This window comes from Hyperolius riggenbachi, chromosome 6 (genome assembly GCF_040937935.1).
Source record: "Hyperolius riggenbachi isolate aHypRig1 chromosome 6, aHypRig1.pri, whole genome shotgun sequence".
In the NCBI taxonomy this organism is placed as follows: domain Eukaryota; kingdom Metazoa; phylum Chordata; class Amphibia; order Anura; family Hyperoliidae; genus Hyperolius; species Hyperolius riggenbachi.
This window is the reverse complement of record NC_090651.1, coordinates 110,916,459-110,941,638: the sequence shown is the minus strand read 5'-3', so window position 1 is coordinate 110,941,638 and position 25,180 is coordinate 110,916,459. Positions and strand designations below refer to the sequence as shown.

Genomic DNA, 25,180 nt, shown 5'->3' with positions numbered 1-25,180 from the left:
TATCACTACTTATCACAATGAACTGATCTATATCTTGTTTTTTCCGCCACCAATTAGGCTTTCTTTGGGGGGTACATTTTGCTAAGAGCCACTTTACTGTAAATGCATTTTAACAGGAAGAATAAGAAAAAAACAGAAAAAAATCACTATTTCTCAGTTTTCAGCCATTATAATTTTAAAATAATACATGCCTCCATAATTAAAACTCACATATTGTATTTGCCCATATGTCCCTATCACAATGTATGGCGACAATATTTTATTTGGAAATAAAGGTGCATTTTTTCCGTTTTGCATCTATCACTATTTCCAAGTTTAAATTAATTTTATAATGTAAATGTGTGTTGAGTTCTATTTTTTTTACCGTTAGTTGTAGTTTTACTTTTTGGCCACAAGATGGCAGCCATGAGTTTCTTTACATGACGTCACGCTAAGCGTAACATACGCTTAGAGAGATGCATGGGGGACGCAACAGCCAGAAAAAGCGGAGCTTCCAAGAGAAGCTGTCGCTTTTTCTGCGGGGGAGAGGAATCAGCGATCGGGCACCATAGCCCGATTCACTGATTGCCTGGGCTAACGATCTGCAGCTGGGAGCATGCGTGCACGTGCGTGATCGGCCGTGGGAGCGCACATGGTTCCTGGACGTAGTTTTTATGTCCAGGAACCAAAATAGGTTAATGACTTAATGGTTAATCATTAAAGGTATCACCTAAAAAACTTTTGTTGTTATGTCTTTGGATTCTCTCCATGACTTATACCGGACCACATGCAACTGGATATACTACTTGGTCATTGGTGATGTTTTTGTAAGAATCTCTACTGTCACGAATATATCAGGTGTGACTTGTTACTCATTGTAGCACATTGAAAGATTGATTGAAGTCCCATTCCTCTCTATTATTTTTTTATCATATGGGGTTGAGCTATTTGAAGTGCGCTTACACATACAGTATCTTCCCTAATTATACACTAGGTTATAAATAGAACAACTCTTAAGATAATTGAAGATATTTATTGACAATTAACTGGAATTTGTATGGTCTCATTCAAAATAGATAATAAAGCGGTTAAAATGTGAAGTGAAGTGAAGTCTGTGAAGCCGAAGATATTGGCAGATTGGAAGTAAACTGGCATTTGGATAGTGAACCCATGAACTGAGAATCAATTTAGGTATTGGTTATAGCTAGGTGCCACAAGGGATAGTTTTATTGGTTAAAACTAGAGTTTAAGTTAGGCTTTAGGAAGTGATTAACATTGTAGAGGAAGGTTAAGATTAAGGCTAATTTCACACCAGGACGTTGCATTAGAGGGGGCGTTAAGGTCGCATAACGTCCCCCTAACTCAACGCCTGGTGGTGCTGGATCTGGACGTCAGAGTGAGCCGCGTTGTGCAGCTCACTCTGGCGTCAGTGATGCCGTGATGCGCACTCTTGTGCGCATGCGGCATCACGTGGTCCCGCCGGCCAATCGCCGCACAGAGCGGCTGCTCCAGGAAGTAAACACTGCACGTCATAACGTGCAGTGCATATTAATTAGCCATGTGCCTGGCCGCTCTCCGCTCCTCCCCAACATTACTGAGCATGTGCAAGCAGTCTAACGCGGCTCAGCCGCGTCCAAAGTACTGCATGCAGTACGCTGTCTTGTGACGCAGCGTTACAATGTAACGCAACGTCCGCACTGTGAACAGCCCCATTGATTTTTCATTACTGTGCGGTGGGCTGCGTTACAGGCTGCTCTAACGTGCGCCTGTAACGTCCCACTGTGAAACCAGCCTTAGTGTCATAAAAGTTGATTATTGTTAAAGGGCAACTGAAGTGAGAGGGATATGGAAGCTGCCATATTTATTTCCTTTTAAACAGCACAAATTGCATAGCTGTTCTGCTGATCCTCTGCCTCTAATAATTTTAGCCATTGAACCTAAACAAACATGCAGATGAGATGTTTGACTGCAATTGCCACATGCTTATTTCAGGTGTGTTATTTCGACACTGCTGATGCATGAAAAATCAGCAGGACTGCCAGGCAACTGGTATTGTTTAAAAGCAAATAAATATGGCAGCCTCCATATCTCTATCAAGTCACTGACCTTTAAAGCTGCAGGCTATGATTAGGTGTCAGTTAGGTGTCAGGAAGAGGTTTTAGAACAGGGGATCAGTCAAAGTTAACCAAATCATGACTCATATCCTGCACCAGCACAAAAAAATGTATAGTGCCAAATCAGCAAATATTCCTGTACTATACTGTACTTTTTAAGAGGTGTCCTTTATAAAAGTGGACCTAAGCCCAGAGCCTCCCCTCTGCTCTAAAAGTTAAGCAACAGCATAATAACATTTAAAGAAAAACATTTCTTTGTTGCTACTAACAGAAACCTTTATAAAAAAAACCTGTAGTGTTTACTGCCTTGTATCTTGAGAGCACAGAAAGGGGTAACCTCCTGTATTTACATATTGCACACCTGGCAGCCCTAAATCTACAGTTTCTGAGTACTTGCTGAAAAGGCCTAATTAGACACGCTATTCTCTCTAAAGAAACACACTCTGAAGTTCTCAGCAACTATATTTGTTTTTCTTGTTTGCAGTGCTAGAGTTTCTGTTTGCTTTAAGTTATGACTCCAAACACAAACATAAGTTTAAAGGACAAATGTAGTGAAAGGTATATGACAGTTGCCATATATATTTCCTTTTATGCAATACCAGTTACCTGGCTGTCCTGCGGATCCTTTGCCTCTAATACTTTTAGCCATATACCCTGAACAAGCATATGCAGATCAGGTGTTTTTGTCAGACATGGCAAGATTAGCTTCATGATTGTTTCTGGTGTAATTCAGACACTACTGCAGCCAAATAGACCAGTAGGGCTGCCAGGCAACTGGTATTGCTTAAAAGGAAATACATATGGCAGCCTCCATATACCTCTATCTTTAGTTGTCCTTTAAGGTTTGGAGATCCTAGCCTGGCACATCCCTCATGTGAGTTTGCTCTGGTGGATAAAATCAGAGGAAAGCATACTTGTACTTAAAGGAATTCTATCAAAGATTCCATTTTTGAGGAAACATCTTTAATCAATGTAAAATAAATGTAAATAAAGAAATCAGCATATATTTTTTCTGTGCTGTAATTTTTTTTCAACATGTGTGTGTGACAGTGTGCCCTGAGGACACACTGACGGCGACGGGGTACTGGAACAGTCCATGGTGACAGGTGATGCCAGGTGTATAACAGCATTGCAGGCTATTCCCTGGCTCCCCCACCTGTGGCCGCCGCAGTAACAGGCCATCCGTTCTGCTAAGTTATATATGGGGGAGCCATGGGAATAGCCGGCAATGCTGTTATACACCTGGCGTCACCTGTCACCATGGACTGTTCCAGAACCCCGTCGCCGTCAGTGTGTCCTCAGGGCACACTGTTACACACACATGTTGAAAAAAAATTACAGCACAGAAAAAAATATATGCTGATTTATTTATTTACATTTATTTTACATTGATTAAAGATGTTTCCTCAAAAATGGAATCTTTGATAGAATTCCTTTAAACTATCCAGACCAGCACAGAACCGGTGCTCAGCTACAAATTATTGTACTACACAGACAGTACTGGGTACCTAATTTTTCTGTTTGCTTGCTTTTTTTTAAATTGTCTTAAGATCCACTTCAAACATTTTATATTTAATAACACAACAATAAATCCCACCTATAAACCTGACAGCTCTTCTTAGAAATGAGTTGAAGTTGCAACCTCCAGCATTGATATTGGCTTCTGCTCCTATCCCGTTTTTTCTCTTGGACAGACAACAGTATAAGACACCTTCACCAACCATAATCTAGAAAGAGAAACAAACAGAAAAAATGAAGCATTCATAAAAAAAAATGTTAATCACAATAGGTTATGTCTTACTCTTTATTAAATGGCTGCCCTTTTATTACATACGTTACATTGAATGAAGGAAAGAGTTTAGTGTCTACAGAGAGAGAAAATTACATTAAAATGTAACTCCTTGTTCACAAGTTTAAAATTACATTTGAAGCTGCTTTAAAGGAAACCAGAACTGATAAAAGATAAAAATGTTATACATACCTGGGGTTTCCACCAGCCCCATAAGCCCATATCGCTCCCACGACGCTGCCCTTAGCCTCCTCCAGCTCCGGTACCGGATCCCGTAACTTCAGCCAGTCACGGCCAGTCTGACATAAGAGAAGTGTGCTCTTTCCGTATCTCTCTGGCTGAAGTTACAGGACTCGTAAAATTTGTCCTGCGGCCACCCCCAAATACACGTGTGGGGCTACAGCAAGACAATCTCTGATAGATTTCTAAATGATGTGCAAGTTTATGGGCAGGAAATAGATCCCTCTCTGATCACATTTAATGGTCGTTCTGGTGGCAGAGACAAGCATCTGGTGACTGGTGAGCTAGACAGGCAAATTCTCCAACGAATACATTTGGTGTTATTCTGTAGCCAATCCTATGACAATTAACAAGTTAACAGTGTTTTTTCTTTAAAGGATACATACGAGCACTATAAAAATTAAAAAAAAATCCACTTACCCGGGGCTTCCTCCAGCCCCTGCCAGCCGTCCTGTACCCTCGCCGCAGCTCTGCTCCATGCTGGTGGTCCGGGGTCCCCTTCGGTGCAATATCCCAATTGCGCATGCGGCTCTCAGAGCTGCACTGACCTCATCTGGAATGTACTGTGCAAGCGCAGTAGTTCTGCGCCTGCGCAGTACAGTCTGGATGACATCAGCGTGACCAGCTGGAGCGCAGAAGAAGCCAACCCAGAAGCTGACTTGGTGAGGGGACCGGAAGCCACCGGAGCTGTGGCAAGGGCACAGGATGGATGCAGGGGGCTGGAAGAAGCCCCAGATAAGTGGATTTTTTATTTTTACATTGCTCGGACCTAAGTAAAGCTGTCAAATATTCCACGATTTAACCACTTGAGGACCGCAGTGTTAAACCCCCCTAAAGATATGGCCATTTTTCTTGTAATTGGCCACTGCAGGTAAGGCCAAGCTGCAGGGCCGCACAACTCAGAACACAAGTGATTCCCCCCCCCCCCCTCTTTTCTCCCCACCAACAGAGCTCTCTGTTGGTGGGGTCTGATCGCTCTCCCAGTGTTTATTTTTTTTTAAACAAATATTTATTTTATTATGTTTATAATATATTTCTTTATTTCTTTATCCCCCCCCTCCCCCCGCCAGCCAATCAGTGTGATCAGCTGTCATAGGCTTCAGCGTATGACAGCGGATCACTTCCGCACTAACACAGCTGAGCTCCGCCTTCCAAGCAGGAGATGCGCACGCAGCCTGCACGCGATCACCTGCTAGCCCCATAGAGAGCCGTTCACGCCAATCGGCGTGGAGCGGTCCTGGGGCTGCCGCCGCGTTCATGCCAATTTGAAGGAAATTTGTGTTAACCTCCCTAGCGTTCTGGACGAGCTGAGCTTGTCCAGAGACACTAGAGGGCACCGCCATGGTGACGGGGAAAGCCCTAAAGGAAATCCCGTTCAGAATGGGATTTCCTTATGGGCGTGATCACCGGTGGCGATCGGAAGGGTGGGAGGGAAAGAGCAGCAAGGGGAGAATCATGTAGCTAGCTCTAGGCTAGCTACATGATATTAAAAAAAAATCGGGCGAAAAAAAACCCGCCGCGGGAATCAGAACGCCCAGTAGGTTAACTGGCATTTCAATATGACAAAGGTCATAATGTCAAGTGAAAGCTCACAGGAGCTGATTTATCAAGACAGCTACCAAAAAACTAGAGCAAAAGTGTAGCAGCATCCACAACACCCAGCCAAGAAACTAGAGCAAAAGTGTAGCAGCGCTCAGCACCCATCCAGAAACCTTTTTTTAACTACCAGTTGAGTGACTGCTCCATTTGTCTATGCATGCTTTGATGAATAAGCTTCACATCGCATAGTCTCTAAGTGGTTATTAGAGTGATGCCTGGCAGAACAGAACGGAATGTGAAAGTACGGTGTTTACAGCTTTTACCTAAAACAGTTTTCTGCGAGTATATCAGAATGTCTCGGCACAAGGTTCAGGATCCGTCCAAATGCATTAAACAGGTGAACTACTTCTGAACTGTCAAGATAAGAGAACACATTTATAACAGCTATATCTGAGTACTGACCCCAAGGCAAATACATTCTGGGTGAATGACTTTTCAACTGTCCATCTGCAGATGTATCTGGCAAAGCAAAATACAGGTGAAATTCAAAAAATTGGAATATCGTGCAAAAGTCCATTGATTCCAGTAATTCAACCTAAAAGGTAAAACTAATCTATGAAATAAGAACTCTTTGCAGGCATTTTGAATTAATTAGCTGATTAGAATTTGACACTCTGAGCCTACAATATTAACCGCTTGCCGACCGCACACTCATACCGTGCGGCGGCAAAGTGGTAGCTGGAGGACCAGCAACGCAGATCTGCGTCGCCAGGTGCCTCCCTAATTAATCAGGAAAGGCTGCTCGCGCGAGCGGCCATTTCCTGTTAGATCACGGAGTGGATCTCCATGAATAGCCTGCTGATCGCGGCTCCCAGACTAAATGTAAACGCAGGAGACATTTGTCTCCTTGGTTTACATTGAACGGCGCTGCTGCGTAGCAGCGCCGTAATGCAGATCGGCGATCCCCGGCCAATCAGCGGCCGGGGATCGCCGCCATGTGACAGGGGACATCCTGTCACAGGCTGCACAGGACGGATAGCGTCCTGTGCAGCCCCGATCACCAGGGGGGACAGGTAGGAGAGGGAGGGGGGGATTTCGCTGCAGAGGTTGGCTTTGAGGTGCCCCCCCCCGCAAACCTCAGGCAGGCAGGAGCGATCAGACCCCCCCTGCACATCATCCCCATAGGGGGAAAAAAAGGGCGGCGATCTGATCGCTCTGCCTGCTACCTGATCTGTGCTGGGGGCTGCAGAGCCCACCCAGCACAGATCACAAAAAACAGTGCTGGTCCTTAAGGGGGGGTAAAGGCTAGGTCATCAAGTGGTTAAACCTTTTCACAATATTCAAATGGTCTGAGATTTTGGAGTTCTCACAAGCTGTAAGCCATAATCATCAAAATTATAACAAATAAAGGCTTGAATATCTCGCTTTGCATGTATTAAGCAAATTAGTACATTTCATAAACTAATTTCACCTTTTAAGTTGAATTACTGAGATAAATGGACTTCTTATTCAAATTTGTTACCTACTGTATGTGCATTTAAAGTGGAATGCTTGCCTGATCACAAGTTTTATAATGGGGAATGATGGATGATCAGACTTTGTTTTCTGTTGAAAACTGCTGGAATTGCCTTACCCTAATTAAACTAAACTGGTGATCTGCAGTTTCATTCATGTAAATGGAGTAGCATATTACCACCCACAGCCTTTACTCACCAGAGCACCAGGGGCAGTAATGGTGTCAAACCTTGTGGCCTCATGTACCTTAATGTGACAATGTTCAACAAAGTCACAAATGGATTGTTTGAGACAAACATTGTTGTTCTCCACTGTAAGCTATAGCATACTTCACTCTCAAATTGGTGAATGCTATTTGGTGAATCATAAAGTGTTGATCAAGCTGAAATGTGGCATTCATTTGACCTGAAGTTGGTGACCTAAAAGCCATTGGGTCAAATTCACTAAATACTGGTTAATTTAGCCATTACTTATGTCAACTGTGTAGAGTGCATTGCACAGGTAGTAAAACCTGCATTACCCAGGTAACATCCACTGACAACGTAGCGCAGGGAACGCTTATTGCACAATGCATGCTATGTTGTCAGTGTAAGTTAACCATTGCACAAAAGGTGGATCAGCGCAACACCAGGCCGCCTCCGAATGGCCTCCATCAGAGATGCGCTGAGCCCCCCCAGGAACTACAAACAGAAGCTCTGCATATACACCAAAAGCATGGCTGTTAAGTGGGAGCAGCTGACCAAAAACGAATTACATTAGTACATAGCAAAGAAATGAGCAGCGCTACTTAAAAACAGACTAGTGCCTACCTGCAAAAGAGTGCAAGCCCCACTTGTGGGATATAATACACACTGAGCATACACATGACCTGTCTACCACTAGAGGAGGATGTTGGTTTCCATTAACAGCTTGCATGCAGAGTACTTAATAGGTTGCATGCAAGCTGTTAATGGAAACATCCTCCTCTAGTGGTAGACAGGTCATGTGTATGCTCGGTGTGTATTCGACCCCACAAGTGGGGCTTGCACTCTTTTGCAGGTAGGCACTAGTCTGTTTTTAAGTAGCACTGCTCATTTCTTTGCTATGTACTAGTGTAAGTTAACCAGTTCGGCCTATCTGGACGAGCTTCCTCGTCCAGATAGGCACTGCTGCTGCCGCTGGCTGGTGCGCGCGATCGGGCGCACCCCCGCGCGCGCTCCTGCTGCCCGCCGCTAGCCCCCCGATCAGTGAATGGGAATATAATTCCCATTCACCGATCTACCTTCCCCGCAGAAATACTTTCTCTCCAGAGAGCGCGGTATTTCTGCCCCCAGGAAACATCTCCCCAGCATTTTAGTTCCTGGATGCGAGATCGTTCACATCCAGGACTTTTTTCACTGTGGCCATCTTGTGGCCAAATAGTAAACTGCACCAACATACAATTTTAATAAAAAAAAATATTATTTTACATTTAAAATTAGCAGTTTCCCTTCCACACCAAAAATTACCCACATACACTTTTTTTTATTAAAAAAATAAAATAAAAAATACAATAAAAAAAAAACTAAAACAACATAAATAGTTACCAAAGGGTCTGAACTTTTTAAATATGCATGCCAAGAGAATATGTTATTATATTATTTAAAATTATAAGCTTATAAATCGTGATGGACGCAAATTGAAAAAATGCACCTTTCTTTCTAAATGAAATTTCGGCACCATAAATTGTGATAGGGACATCGTTTAAACGGTGTAATAACCGGGACAGATGGGCAAATAAAATACATGAGTTTTAATTACGGTAGCGTATAGTAATTTCAAACAATAATGGCCAAAAACTGAAAAATAATGAATTTTTTTCATTTCTTTCTTAATCTTCCTGTTAAACTAGATTTAGAAAAAAATAATTCTTAGCAAAATGTACTACCCAAAGAAAGCCTAATTAGTGGCGGAAAAAACAAGATATAGATCAATTAATTGTGATAAGTAGCAATAAAGTTATAGGCAAATGAATGGGAGGTGAACGTTGCTCGGATGCATGAGATTTTCGGACTGCGGTGCTGAACCGGCTAAAGGTAAATTAAAGTTATAAGGTAAAATAGCTGGATGCTCCCGGTGCATGCAAAATTGACTGAACTCTTGTGAATATGGCCTAATGTCTTTTTCAGGGACAGCCTTGCTAATTTTATCAAGACAATGCCTAACTGCAATCTGCACAAATGACAACAGCATGGCCCCCAAAGTAAGAAACATCAGGCAATAGCTAGGTAATGAAAAACATTATTGATTATTCAATAGTGAAACAGCTGAAGTTTCAAAATTGTCAGGGATCTCAAGGGTAAAAACCTAGAAATGCGAAGTGGTTAAAAGAAATCTGAAGTGAGAAGGATATGCAGGCTGCCATATTATTTCTTTTTAAACTATACCAGTTGCCTGGCAGTGCTACTGATTGTGCATGCATCAATAGTGTTAGTGTATGAATCACAACCTTGAAACGAGCAAGTCTAGTCATACTTAAAGAGGAACTGAAGAGAGAGGTATATGGAGACTGTCATGTTTATTTCCTTTTAGACAATACCAGTTGCCTGGCAGCCCTGCTGATCCTCTGCCTCTAATACTATTAGCCATAGCCCCTGAACAAGTATGCAGCAGATCAGGTGTTTCAGTGGTTCAGACTTATAAGTCAGATCTGACAAGACTAGCTGCATGCTTGTTTCTGGTTTTAATCAGATACTACTGCAGAGAAATAGACCAGCAGGGCTGCCAGGCAACTGGTATTGATTAAAAGGAAATAAACATGACAGCCTCCATATACCTCTCTCTTCAGTTCCCCTTTAAGTCAAACATTTGAGCTGCATGGTTGTTCAGAGTCTATGACTAAAAGTATCAGAGGCAGTTTGATCAGCAGGATAGTCAAGCAATTTACTTGTTCAAAAGGAAAGAAATATGGCAGCCTCCATACTTATCTCACTTCAGGTGTCTTTTAAACAAATTCGCCTCAATAGTTATTGGAGGAGGACTTTAAGTGAGCTGTTGATGGGAGCTGTCATTAATTCCATCTAAATCTCATCTAAATGATTTTTTTTTCTATTTCCTATTTTCAGTAAGATAAAAAAAAATAATGAGAAGACAGCCCTAAGACGTTTTTACGCCTTCCCCATGCCAGCTAGTATTGCGAGACATTTCCACCATCTGAACAATACCAACCATCCTATCCATGAAATGAGGGGGAACTATGCAGGAGAAAGATACCTTGTCCATGTCAAAGACAAGGTGCTCATTCCTACCTCAATGCCAGAGAGAAGGGCCTAACTATTTCACACATGTGGTGGTCTGTCCTGGAGGTGGCTTATATTGTGAGGTCCATCTATAATAATAAGTAAACTCCAACACGCCCATCCCCTTCCAGGTAAATATGTTTTTCTCCTACCCATTTGCAGCAAAGGGTTAAATGTTAAAAAAAAGATAATTTTATATAAAGCCAACAAAAAAACTGGGATTTTGCAGGAGAGGAGATTGTTTCTGCTGCTCTCTTGCAGATGCAGAATCCTATCCATACCTTGGACCATGATGCATGGTATTGTACAGGTTGCAAACCCCCACACTGTCTGACTTAAATATGTTGGCAAATCCAGCCAACATGGGGAGAAGGGGTTAATGATGTTTATTTACATTTAGTGTTGGTACACCCATGGTTACTTTCTACCCACCTGGGTTAACCAGGTGATAGAATTAGCGTGCATCTGTTATCATTTTTACTGTGAAGCATATTTGCTTAAATGAGGTTAGCAAGGTCTCTCCCCACCACTGCTCCCTTGTTTTGTACTGGTGCACCTTTGTGGCACAAGACTGTATTCATTAAGTTGCAAGAAACTTCCTTAAAGCATCTTTTACACGGTCAGCTGAACTGCTCACTTGTCAAGCCAAGCTACCAGCCATAAGCGCCATTCGCACTGCAATAACATGCAGCCGAATGGAACCATTTGGTAATACAGCGCGTGTCATGTTTAACACATAATAGCATCACTCAGTGGCCAAAAAAAAGTCTCATGCTGCATCTGAGCACTCAGTTGCTAGAGATGTCACGAACATAGAATTTTTCATTCACAAACAGCGAACGCAAACTTCCGCAAATGTTTGCGAATATGCAAACCTCCATAGACTTCAATGGGTAAAACCTACAAAGACTGGCAACAAAAGTGATGAAAAAGTTGTTTCAAGGGGTCTAACACCTGGACTGTAGCATGCTAGAGGGGGATCCATGCCAAAAGTCCCACCAAAAATTACGGAGTTGAAGCAAACTTGGCTTTTAACCATTTAAGGACAATGCAACTTATTAAAACGTCATGTTTGACCCTGTTAACGGCAACAGAATGTTTTAATAAGTTGTGCTTCCCGCCACCACTCCGCGCGTGTGCGTGCCTATCCCACCGCCGTTTCCACCGGGACCCCGTATTCCATGATTGGGGAAGAGGACCAAGCAGTCCCCTACAAAATCACAATGTCTGGAATGAATGGCCGTGACCGTGAACAGCAGCCACGTCGATTTATAAAACAGGAAACAGTCACAGTGTAGTAAAAAAAAAAAGTGAACACTTCCTATGAAATGGGAGTGTGTTCACTAGCACCATCTTGTGGCCAGAAAGTAAATTTACACATACAGGCAAATACTTACACATACACTTATTAAATACTAATACAATAATAACTTACACTTCCAAAGCTCCCCCCCCCTCAAAAAAAATAAAATCAGTAAAAAAAAAAACATAAGTAGTTTCCTTAGGGACTCAGCTTTTTTAATCTATATTTTATGAGCGAAAATTACTTTTACTTTACTACACAGGGGCTTGTGATTATGGACCGGACAAAGAAAAACAAAACAAAAAAAAAAACCAGGAAAATAACACCTACATTTCAAAATAAAATATTGTCTCCATACATTGTGATAGGGACATAATTTAAACGGTTTAATAATCGAGACAACTGGGCTAATAAAATGTGTTAGTTTTATCCACAGGAGAACCTTTAAGTTTAAAACTATGATGGCCAAAAACTGAGAAATAATGATTTTTTTCCATTATTTTTGTATTTTTCCCATTAAAACACATTTAGAATAAAAAAATTCTTAGCAAAATGTACTACCCACAGAAAACCTAGTTGGTGGCAAAAAAATGAGGCATAGATTATTTTCTTGTGATAAGTAGTAATAAACTTATTAGGGAATAAAAGGGAGGAGCACTGACAGGTGAAAATTGCTTTGGTCTGTTGGGTAAAAACCCTTGGGGGTGAACTGGTTAATCCCAAAAGGGCAGAAATCACATTATGCACAGCTCTGGGTGTCAGTGGGCTGTGGAGTGTCACACACAGAGAAATAGTACTACAGAATACAGTCAAATAATAATGCAGTGGAGTGGTACTGTGCGCGCAACTTAATGTAGCAACAGCAGTAGAGATGTGCTAGCCCTCAAAAGGGCTGTTTGGAGTGTTTTCACAGCAGGTGAGGAACAAGAACACTGGCCTAGCTAATGCTTTCCATACCTATCTGCAGCAAGTCTGACCCTGCTCTCACTAACAGTCAGCAGCCAGCAGAGAATGAATCCAAAATTGCCACCGCAACTGCTTTTTGCTAGGGGGGTGGGGTCCAGGAGGGGGTGCTAGCTGATTGGCTGCCATGTGTCTGCTGACTGTGAGGTTAGCGGTCAAAGTTTGTCTCCATGATGGTGTATAGGGGCGGGTCGAATACACCACATGTTCGCAGTTAGCAGAAAAAGTGAACATCAGAAATTCGCCGGGAACTGTCCGCCGGTGAAACGTTCAGGCCATCTCTATCAGTTGCTTGTGTAAGGCCAAACTATCAGAAATAATTTTTGTCTCAATGTTCTTCTTAACCACTTAAGGACCAAGGTGATAGAGATCTACGCCCTGTTTTGATGGGCTCCTAGTTGGCAGGGCGTAGATCTCTATCACCGGCGCCGCCGCTCCCCGCCGCGATCGTCTGCACGGAATCCGGAGCTCTTAGCTGTCTTATGACAGCTAAGGCTTCCGGGTATCGGCAGGAGCCGTCACTGATTGGCTCCCTGCCGTGTGATCGCTGTGAGCCAATCACAGCGATCACCCTCCGAAAGGCAACATAGTTGCCGTTCCGCCTCCCTCTCCCTGTCACTGTGAGGATCTTTTGTGACAGGGAGAGACGCACAGCCTGCAGCCGTGACAGGCTGTGCGATTTTACAAAAAATAACACTTTTAGATACATTTATTTATCCCGATCTCCCCCCAATTCATCCCTTGATCCCCTTCCAACCACCCATATATATATATATATATAGAATATATAGCTATATATATATATAGTATATAGCTATATATATATATATATATATATATATAGCATATAGCTATATATATAGTATATAACTATATATATATAGTATATATATATATATATATATATATATATATAATATTTACTGGATTGTGATTTTATTTACTGTGCTTTACTGCAGTTAGATAGGGGTTAGTATAATAGGCAGGGTATATAGTGTTTAGGGTATAGTGTAGGGTATTTAGGGTTTAGTATATAGTTTAGTATATAGAGTAGGGTATATAGGGCTTAGTTTATAGTGTAGGGTATATAGGGATTAGTATATAGTGTAGGGTGTATAGGGTTTAGTATATAGGGGTTAGTATATAGTGTAGGGTGTATATATAGGCTTTAGTATATAGCGTAGGATATAAAGGGTTTAGTATATAGTGTCGGGTATATCGTGTAGGGTAAATCGGGTTTAGTGTACAGTGTAGGGTATATAGGGCTGTATATCAGTAGTGTAAAGGGTGGCATATAGGTTCAGGGTTTATACGCTTACGTATATAGTGTCAGTGTGGGGTCTGATATTGTCTGTGCATATACAGGCTTGTTAGGGTATATTGTGTCCTTTATATTGTGTCCTGCACTATATACGTGATGGCGAAGAGATCTTTTACTGCTCAGCAGATTGTAGATCTGATCTGCCAGTCTGGGGAATCCAGTGAGGAATTAGACTCTGAAGAATCAGAGCCTGAAGATTCAGACTCAGAGTTTGAGCCAATCCCTGACAGTGACACCCTACCAAGTGAATCGGACGTGGAGGAGACTGAGAGTTTTGAGACAGCCATGCCAGAGCAGCCAAGCACTAGTCAGGAGCAGGAAGAGAGTGTCGCAACACCCAGACAGAGACGCCGCAGGCAACAGAGCGCTTCTACTAAACGTCGCCGCACTGACGTACCGGAGGAATTGCTTCACCCCGTGTGGTCGCCTGCCAACCTAGAAGCACCCTCAATTCCTCCTTTCACAGGCCAGACTGGAATTAAAGTGCAAACGGCTAACCTCTCCCCAATTCAATTTATGGAACTCATAATCACTGATGAGCTCCTCGGCTCTATTGCTGAGCAAACAAACTTATACGCTCAGCAACACATTGCTGAGAAACCGCAATCCAGCTATGCGAGGCCTAAGAACTGGTGGCCCACTACAGTGGAGGAAATAAAAACATTTTTAGGCCTCACAATAAACATGGGCATTACCAAAAAACCAGACCTAAAACGGTATTGGTCGAAAAGACCAATTCAACATATGGGGATTTTTTCGCAAACAATGTCGAGGACACGTTATTTGACCATCTTGCGCTTCCTCCATTTCAGTGACAATTCCCAGTACCAAACCGGAGAAGATCCAAATATTGATCCCCTATACAAAATTCGGCCCCTAATTGACTACCTATCGCAAAAATTTTCAGAGGTATACGTGCCAGAAAAAAATATAAGTATTGACGAGTCCCTGGTACACTTCACTGGTCGACTTAGGATCAAGCAATACATCCCTTCCAAGCGTGCCAGATATGGCATAAAAATTTATAAGCTTTGTGAAAGCAGCACTGGCTTTACATGCGCTTTCCGAGTGTACGAGGGAAAAGACAGCCAGCTGGATCCACCTGGGTGCCCACCTTATATGGGCACAAATGGTAAAGTTGTCTGGGATCTGATTCACCCTCTCCTGAACAAAGGATACAACCTGTACCTAGACAACTATTACACCAGCATCCCACTATTCAAACATTTAGCGAGAGAGAACACGCCAGCTTGCGGTACCATCAGATCCAACCGCAAAGGCTTCCCTCAGAGCCTTGTCAACAAGCGCCTCAAACCTGATGAATCTGAGGGTCTCCGCAGTGAAGAGATGCTGGCTCTGAAGTACAGGGGAAAAAGGGACGTATATATGCTTTCAACCATACATACTCCTGAAAGCATAACACCCAGGACTGGAGCACAAGAGAAACCTAAATGTGTTCATGAGTACAGCCAATATATGGGTGGTGTAGACCGCAATGACGCGGCAATGAAGCCGTACCTGGCCGCACGCAAAACCAGATATTGGTATAAAAAATTAGGCTTATACTTGCTGCAGTTGGGAATTTACAACAGCTTTATACTATACAAAATGTCAAAAAACCCTCTCAGCAATTTAGAATTCCAGGAGGAAATAGCTGAATCTCTCATTTCCAAAGCTGCAACTCACCCTGGCAGAAGATTTGATTCAGTCGAGAGACTTTCTGGATATCATGTTCCAGAAATTATACCACAGACGGGGAAAAAGCAATACCCCCAGAAAAAGTGTAGGGTCTGCACTAAACAAAAAATAAGGACGGATACACGATACCATTGCCCCGAATGTCCCGAAAAACCAGGACTTTGTTTGAAAGACTGTTTCAAAGTGTACCACACCTGCCTAAATTTTTTACTTGGATTGTCCTTCAAATTTATGGTACACAAAGCGCCAGTAGCCACACATAGGCGATATAATTTTATTCAGAAGGAGCAACTGAAACCCCCCGCCCAAAAAAATTGCTACATTTATTTTTTCTTCCCAAACATTCCATTCAAATTGAAGTATTGTAGGCATTCACCCCACAAATGATTCAGTAATTCCTTCTGAATAAAACGATACCACATATGCGTGGCTAGACTATTGCTTTAGTTCAAAGCTGTGCTGAGAAGAAGTTGTCAATTATTGAACCTTCAAAGACCATAAATCACACGTTTGCAATTTCCAGCACAGCCCGCTTTCAATTAAGTCTGAGGTAAAAAGTCCCTCAATTTCCCACCAAAATGAACCCATTTTGTAAACTAGACCCCCTGAAGTATCCATCCGTGAGGGCATTGATGATTTTGACAGCACATATTATTGGTGGAAATTGATGGAATGTATAAGGACAAAAAGAAAAATTCATTTATTTTATTCAATTTCCACCAATAATCTGTGCAGTCAAAATCATCAATGCCCCCATCGATGAATACCTCAGGGGGTCTATTTTACAGAATTTGACAGACTCTTTACCTCAGACTTCATCAAAAGCGGGCTGTATTGGAAAATGCAAGCGTGTGATTTATGGTCTTTGAAGGTTCAATAATTGACAACTTCTTCTAAGCACTGTATTGGACTAAAGCAATAGTCTAGCCACACATATGTGGTATCGTTTTATTCAGAAGGAATTACTGAATCATTTGTGGGGTGAATTTCTACAATACTTCAAAGCGTGTCTGTCACAAAACAGAAAAACTGACATGTCTGAATAAAAAAATGATTTTTTCTTTTTGTCGTTATACATTCCATCAATTTCCACCAATAATCTGTGCAGTCAAAATCACCAATGCCCCCATCGATGGATACCTCAGGAGGTCTAGTTTACAGAATGGGGTCATTTTGGCGGGAATTTGACAGACTTTTTACCTCAGACTTCATCAAAAGCGGGCTGTGCTGGGAAAAGCAAGCGTGTGATTTATGGTCTTTGAAGGTTCAATTATTGACAACTTCTTCTAAGCTCTGTATTGGACTAAAGCAATAGTCTAGCCACACATATTTGGTATCGTTTTATTCAGAAGGAATTACTGAATCATTTGTGGGGTGAATTTTTACAATACTTCAAAGCATGTCTGTCACAAAACAGAAAAACTGACATGTCTGAATAAAAAAATGATTTTTTCTTTTTGTCGTTATACATTCCATCAATTTCCACCAATAATCTGTGCAGTCAAAATCACCAATGCCCCCATCGATGGATACCTCAGGAGGTCTAGTTTACAGAATGGGGTCATTTTGGCGGGAATTTGACAGACTTTTTACCTCAGACTTCATCAAAAGCGGGCTGTGCTGGGAAAAGCAAGCGTGTGATTTATGGTCTTTGAAGGTTCAATTATTGACAACTTCTTCTAAGCTCTGTATTGGACTAAAGCAATAGTCTAGTCACACATATTTGGTATCGTTTTATTCAGAAGGAATTACTGAATCATTTGTGGGGTGAATTTCTACTATACTTCAAAGCATGTCTGTCACAAAACAGAAAAACTGACATGTCTGAATAAAAAAATGATTTTTTCTTTTTGTCGTTATACATTCCATCAATTTCCACCAATAATCTGTGCAGTCAAAATCACCAATGCCCCCATCGATGGATACCTCAGGAGGTCTAGTTTACAGAATGGGGTCATTTTGGCGGGAATTTGACAGACTTTTTACCTCAGACTTCATCAAAAGCGGGCTGTGCTGGGAAAAGCAAGCGTGTGATTTATGGTCTTTGAAGGTTCAATTATTGACAACTTCTTCTAAGCTCTGTATTGGACTAAAGCAATAGTCTAGCCACACATATTTGGTATCGTTTTATTCAGAAGGAATTACTGAATCATTTGTGAGGTAAATTTCTACAATACTTCAAAGCGTGTCTGTCAAAAAACAGAAAAAACTGACATGTCTGAATAAAAAAATTATTATTTTTTTTTGTCGTTATACATTCCATCAATTTCCACCAATAATCTGTGCAGTCAAAATCACCAATGCCCCCATCGATGGATACCTCAGGAGGTCTAGTTTACAGAATGGGGTCATTTTGGCAGGAATTTGACAGACTTTTTACCTCAGACTTCATCAAAAGCAGGCTGTGCTGGGAAATGCAAGCGTGTGATTTATGGTCTTTGAAAGTTTAATAATTGACAACTTCTTCTAAGCTCTGTATTGGACTAAAGCAATAGTCTAGCCACACATATTTGGTATCGTTTTATTCAGAAGGAATTACTGAACCATTTGTGGGGTGAATTTCTACAATACTTCAAAGCATGTCTGTCAAAAAACAGAAAAAACTGACATGTCTGAACAAAAAAAATGATTTTTTCTTTTTGTCGTTATACATTCCATCAATTTCCACCAATAATCTGTGCAGTCAAAATCACCAATGCCCCCATCGATGGATACCTCAGGAGGTCTAGTTTACAGAATGGGGTCATTTTGGTGGGAATGTTACTATTTCAGTGACTTAGTGCTTCAGAGAAGTGATGTACAACGCAGAAAACAAGCATTGTAGATTTTGTTCACTGAAAAGCAAAATTACACTTTTTTTCACAGTCTCTATAATGTACCAAAGATGTAAATAGTTTTCATTTTTTTTGCACATATATATTAGAAACATATGGCAGAATACATTTTGAAAAGAATTTATGTTTTAATTCAAGATATATACATATTTTTGGTTGAAAATTTCAGACAATATACATTTTTTTACTTTTTTTTAGCATAAATTCTCTTAAAAAACATATAAAATTCCATTATCAATATAATTAAGTGGTATAGATAAAAAGCCCTAATTGTTCTGAAAAAAACAATATCACATTTGTTTGGATAGACCAAAAATTTACTGAAATATCTAAACTCAAACAAAGCATGTCAAAACCAAAAAAAACGCTCTGGTCCTTAAGGCCATTTTATATGTTGGTCCTTCACCCCCCAGTGCTAAATTTCTCCGTCCCTCTGCGCACCGCTTCACCCCCAGGGACGGAGAAAGGCGCACTTGTTTGTTTACTGGCTGGGAGTGGGCGGGGAACTCTCGCGCACACTCCAGCCAGCCAGCACAGCAGGTTACTAATTGGATGTTAGGAACAAGCGTTCCTAAATCCAATTAGCCTCGCCGATTGCGAGTAGAATGAAGACGGCTTCAATCAAATGCCGTCTTCATTCAAAACAATGCAAGGTAAACAAACTTGCAGCCCGCGATCGCGCGCCCCCGCGACCCGCGCGCGCGCACACACCCCGGCTCTGCAGTACAATGATTGGTTATGGGGACTCTCCAGTCCCCAATAACCAATCATAGTACATCAGTACAGTAATGGAAGCAGCGCTGAAAGGGAAAAATCGCGCTGGTGTTTCAGGGGTAAAACCCCTCAGTTGTGAAATGGTTAAACAGTGTCCCAGCTTTGTTTTTGTTTTCTTTTTTTTTAAGGGGTTGCAGGTTGCACTATATTTGCAGAAAAATATAGATTTTTCACAATGAATAATTTTTTCCCCCGATATCGCGCAACATCATTTAACAAAAATCAGTTAAATTATGCTTTAAGTGGACCTGAACTCAGAACGTCCTCTCTGCTCTAAAGGTTACGCAACAGCATAATAACCTATAACGAAAAATATTTCCTTGTTACAGCTGATTCAAATCCTAAAATAAATCCGCTGTGTGTCTACTTCCTGCTTTTATGGAAGCAGACATATTGTTAACATCCTGTGTTTACCAATTAGCTCTATGCCATGGCAGTCAGCTGACACTACAGAGGGATCAAATTACAACTTGTGATTAGACACAAATGAGAGGGAATTAGACAGGTTAACCTTTCTAAATACATACTGGGCGCATTTCTATATGTTTTCATTATGTCCTGTACAATAGTTCAGGTCCACTTTAACGATGCACGCCACCCATGGCGATCATTCGTTTTTTAAAGGACCAATATGTCCGATTAAGTCATTGAGGATCAGGAGGTTCCTAATTGACTTGCGTGTGTTTTGCTGTAATCGTGTAAACAATTATTTACACAATCGTTTATTTCTGATGCTGCAAACGACATTTACCGAGACAGGTGGCTCATGGAAATGATCGTTTATCGGCATAGATCAGCAAATCATCTTCCCGCATCTGCCGGTCATTACGTAGCTTAAGTGATACAGATGCAAATAAAAAAATGTTGCAGAAAAAAATATATTTTAGAAAATATGCACAGGAATTAGAAGACAAAAACTAAAACACATTTGCAACACCTGAGATGATTAGGTATATTCAGGAAGCAGAGTGAGGGGGGACTGACTTTACTTATCCTTTAGTAAATTATTCTAACAAATTCAATAATTGTAATCATATATTCATATTTACTTTGCTTGAGTTCTCATTTGGCTTTAAATTGATGTTGAAGTTTTGTCACTGTACCGATAGCAAGTAAAGAGCCTTTTAAGCTTTCAGATCTAATTTAGGGCAACAAGCTTGCTAGTTTATGCCTTTCTGTAGTCTGTGGTGATTCTAACCTAAAGTGACCTTGAATTGCAGTTGCAAAATGTAACTACGGTAAATATATAACTGAATAATGTGCCACCCTGCACACTTCCATTCATCCCTTGCTGCAGAACAGGGCCCCAGTGATGCCTTGTGGGTCCTCACTCTGTGCTGCTGACACTTCCTATAGCCCACATCATACAAATGCAGAGCATGAAGCACAGTCACATGGGATCAGGCCAAACAGTCGGATCACATTTGGTCATGGCAGCTGTTTGGGGACCTGTTGGGGCTCACTGGAGACCTGAGTTGCAGCAAAAGCAGCTCAATCAAATTCATCAGTCTCCTACCTATGTAGTATTTTACATGTTGTTTGATGTTTTTCCTTCTGTTTTTTGTAAAGTATAACTGCTTACAGAGACACACTCTAAAGTATTTAGTGATTTAAAAGTATTCATAAACACTTCTTTGCATTTAAATTGTTTATAATAGATTTCAAGGCTCATATGATTTATTTGGAGGCAGGAAAATTGGGCGCATATGAGAAGTGGACAAATCGGTCACCACTATTCCCTCTAATGTTAAATATCAGAAATCGGATGCAAAACTGGATGATTTGGCAGCCAGTCTGTTAAACCAAAATTTTTCGGTTTCAGAATTAGTAGTTTGATAAATATCGTTATGAAATCCGTTTTCACAAGTATCATTTTTGTAAATTATTACTTTCACTTTTCAACATTTTAATATTCTACTTTTTTTAATCATTTTTACATATGTTTTGAAAATTATAATTTTGTTAATTTTCGTTTTGAAATGTAATTCTACTTTTTTTTTAAATCATTTTTACATTAGATTTGAGAATTATAATTTTGTGGTGTCTTAGGGTTAGGCACCACCAGGGCACCACCAAGGGGGTCTTAGGTTTAGGCACCACCATGGGGGTCTTAGAGTTAGGCATCGGTAGAGGGAGAGTTCTGTGTGAGAGTAGGGTTAGGTTTAGTAGTAGTTAACCACTTCACCACTGAGGGGTTTTACCCCCTGAGCACCAGAGCAATTTTCACCTTTCAGCGCTCCTTCCATTCATTCGTCTATAACTTTATCATTACTTATCGCAATGAAATAAACTATATCTTGGTTTTTTCCGCCACCAATTAGGCTTTCTTTAGGTGGGACATTATGCCAAGAATTATTTTTTTCTAAATGTGTTTTAATGGGAAAATAGGAAAAATGTGGGGAAAAAAATAATTATTTTTCAGTTTTCGGCCATTATAGTTTTTAAATAATGCATGCTACTGTAATTAAAACCCATGAAACGTATTTGCCCTTTTGTCCCGGTTGTAAAACCATTTAAATTATGTCCCTATCACAATGTTTGGCGCCAATATTTTATTTGGAAATAAAGGTGCATTTTTTTCATTTTTGCGTCCATCCCTAATTACAAGCCCATAGTTTATAAAGTAACAGTGTTATACCCTCTTGACATAAATATTTAAAAAGTTCAGTCCCTAAGGTAACTATTTATGTATTTTTTTTAATTGTAAATTTTTTTATTTTTTTTTAATTACAAAAAAAAAAAAATGGGGAGTGTGGGAGGTAATGAGTTAATTTTATATGTAAAAGTCATTTATTTGTATGTGAAAAATGTGTAGGGTGTAGTTTACTATTTGGCCACAAGATGGCCACAGTAACTTTTTGTTTTAATGCGACCTCCAAGCTTCCTTCCGGAAGCTTGGAGGAAGTATAAGGAGGCTGGACACGTGAGTTTTTTCTCACAATGATCGCGCTGCCCATAGGAGAGCAGCTGATCATTGCGGGGCTTAGATCAACGAACGGGAATGGATTTTCCCGTTCATTGATCTCTGGGCGAGCGGGCGGCGGCGTGTTTACGAGCGGGAGCGCGGGCAGCGTCGGGAACGCGGAAAGTACGTGTTTCTCCGTCCCTGGTTGTTAAAGGATGGAAAAAGGGGCGGAGAAATACGTACGCGCGGGGGTAAAGTGGTTAAATATTGGTGATATTTTTCAGCTACAAGCTGTACACTCGATTTCACCTAACATATATAACTTTGGAATACTTACAATCAGTAAAATCATTTCAGAAGCAATAATGATAATTTTAATACAAACACTTAAGTCCAGAAGGACATAGCCCTATAGGTACTAAAGATAAAAGTGTATAACTTTACATGAATACATAAAATAGGAATTAAAAGGTGAGATTCCACTGTTGTGGGTACTCTCTTGTGGAGGTATCAAATGATTCATCTCGTCTAGCTGAGAGGGGTCGTAGCTTATCCCCCCAGATCTCTGCATACAATGCAGAGTCCAGGTGTAGCTATCCCACAACTAGGCAGATGCCTTCACAATTAATCGGTGTGCAAGTGGAACGGTGGAGCACTACCTGCTGTTCGATGTAATGTAACAGATTGGTGTGCACATCTATCGTCTAGTCCCCATGCAGCACCATCTAAGACAGGAAGGTATACATAGAAAATAATTAGTGCAAAGTGCTGTACATGGACTTTGACACGAGCATGTTTCACCAAAAGGCTTCATCAGAAAGTGTGCTATACATATATATAGTTGCTATATACACATCCTACACCATATATTTACAAGATTATTTACAAAAAAAATGAATAGCCCCAGTCAGAGCTGAAGTGCCTGGTTAGGCACAGCCATAGGTGGAGGAGGAGGGAGGGAGGAGGAGGGACCAGGAATTGGTAGGGGTGTGTCATCCACCACTCACCTATAGTTATATACATACTACAGGGTCGCCATGTAAGAAAAGTGTAGGAGGTATTGTATCCTACCTATGATAGTAGCAAAGACCGTCATCTGTACGTAGAAACAACCAAACCAGGCGTACACTACCGTCCCACAGCTTCCTACCAATCAAGCTGGTGGGCGGATGTGAAGGAGGTGATCCCCTCTCTGCTGCCGATTGGATCCCATTATTCAAAACGCCGGCATCAGTTACCGGTAAACTGATTGTGTGGACGGCAAGAGCGGGGATGACGTCACATCCGCCCGCTCGTTCATCCACTTCCTGTAAGTGTAAAGCTGGAACGCAGCTTGCGACCCAGCCCTTGTTCGGCTGTTAAACCTGGCAACAATAGTCATCTCGCCTCTCTTCACTGACAGCCACCCATAACTTATTTACACCAAATCATGACACAATACAGTGTGAGAATGTGTTTATTCTGTATTGTGTCATGATTAGGTGTAAATAAGTTATGGGTGGCCGTCAGTGAAGAGAGGCGAATGCCTCCCACACTTCGTTTGTACACAAGGGGAGGGTTTCTTAGCAACCCAGTAGCAGATCGCATGTTGCTGCCTCCGATTGGAGGACATATTTCTTTGTAAACCGATATTTTAATTTTTTTTTGTAGAAAAATAACGATTTTTGCTTTATCCTGCGCCCCTTTTTCAAAGCGCCTCTATTTCATGCACGCAGTTTATTTACCTGTTTTCTATCAAGCCTGGATCTGAGCTTTAAATACTTTTTTTCTTTTCAATCCATTGTTTTTACAAAGCGTATTGATTATTTACACCTCTGCAAATGTTTATGCGCTTAGTGTAAGCTATTTTCTGCCTTTTACCCATTTTAGTTGCTAAGACAACTGTCAATGTCTCTCAGAGAACTAGTCTTTGGTGGAAAATATTTTGCTTTGAAATTGATTAGCTGTCTGGAGAGAAAATAAAATAAGTTGGCGATGGTTTAATGTGTTGATAATTTAAAGATATTTATGGCTGAACTGTCTCAGCAAGTCACCCCGCTGAAACTCTGGTTGTTATATGAGAAATGAGAATCTATTTATTTAGACAGTGATACTAAAATTATCCAATCATTGACTTTATCTGTGGAAATGTATGAGTCAGACAATGTGCATTATCTTTTTAATGATCTCTTTCTTGTCAAATGCTCTACGGCTCATACACACTTCCAACACATAGTGCCTGTTGGGGATCAGCACTTGATTCCCTTGGGCTACATCACTGTGTTGCTATGCATGGGTGGCGAGGGAACGGCGAGTGGCGCATGTGTGACCTCATGCTGCAGGCAGGGAAGTGGCACAATCAATGGGATCAGTGGACGGATCAGCGTCGCTGGGGTTGATTGGTCCATTTGGTGGATCGCTTGTGGTTTAGTTGTTGGGGGTCATCAAGTGCCGTACACACACCAAGGACTGGGCCGAGGCGAGAAAGGCTTCAGCCTCAGGGCGCAGTGTAGGAGGGGGCGCACAACTCACTCAGTGTAGGAGGGGGCGCATAGCTATCATTCCCCTATTCTGTTTGAAGCAGAGAGAAATAAGAAAAGGGGATACATGGCAGTGACTGTAAGCCAGATAACTAGAGATTAAGGTGTGTGTGTGGGAGGGTTGTTGGGAGCACTGGGGCATCTCTTAGTCTAATAGCAATCAGTGTGTGACACTGGGGTGGGAGGGATGAAGGGGCGCACATTGGTGTCTCAGCCTTGGGTGTTGGAGGACTTTGCCTCGGCTCTGCACACACCTGATTGTTGGCTGAGGTGGTCATTATCGGCAGCCTCAGCCGACTTACGTCAGGGATGTGTACGAGCAGGGCCGGCCCGGTGAAACTTTTGCCTCAGGAGGCAAATTTCTAGGGGCGGCATCCGCCCGTCCGTGGGTGCGGGGGGGCGGCCGCCGAGCTGGAGGGGTAACGGGCGG

At 41.5% G+C, this 25,180-nt stretch overlaps 1 protein-coding gene across 3 annotated transcripts in view; it reads right to left on the bottom strand.

The window, feature by feature from the left end:
- Nucleotides 1-25,180, bottom strand: part of PLPPR4 (phospholipid phosphatase related 4) — a 255,398-nt gene that overhangs the window by 103,971 nt on the left and 126,247 nt on the right. For 2 of the 3 annotated variants that reach the window (XM_068242593.1, XM_068242592.1), the window contains exon 3: nt 3,691-3,820. In XM_068242593.1, coding sequence (XP_068098694.1) covers nt 3,691-3,820 — 130 coding nt within the window. Of the gene's footprint in view, nt 1-3,690; nt 3,821-6,123; nt 6,183-25,180 lie in introns of those variants that run through there. The other variant, XM_068242594.1, reaches the window with a different exon arrangement.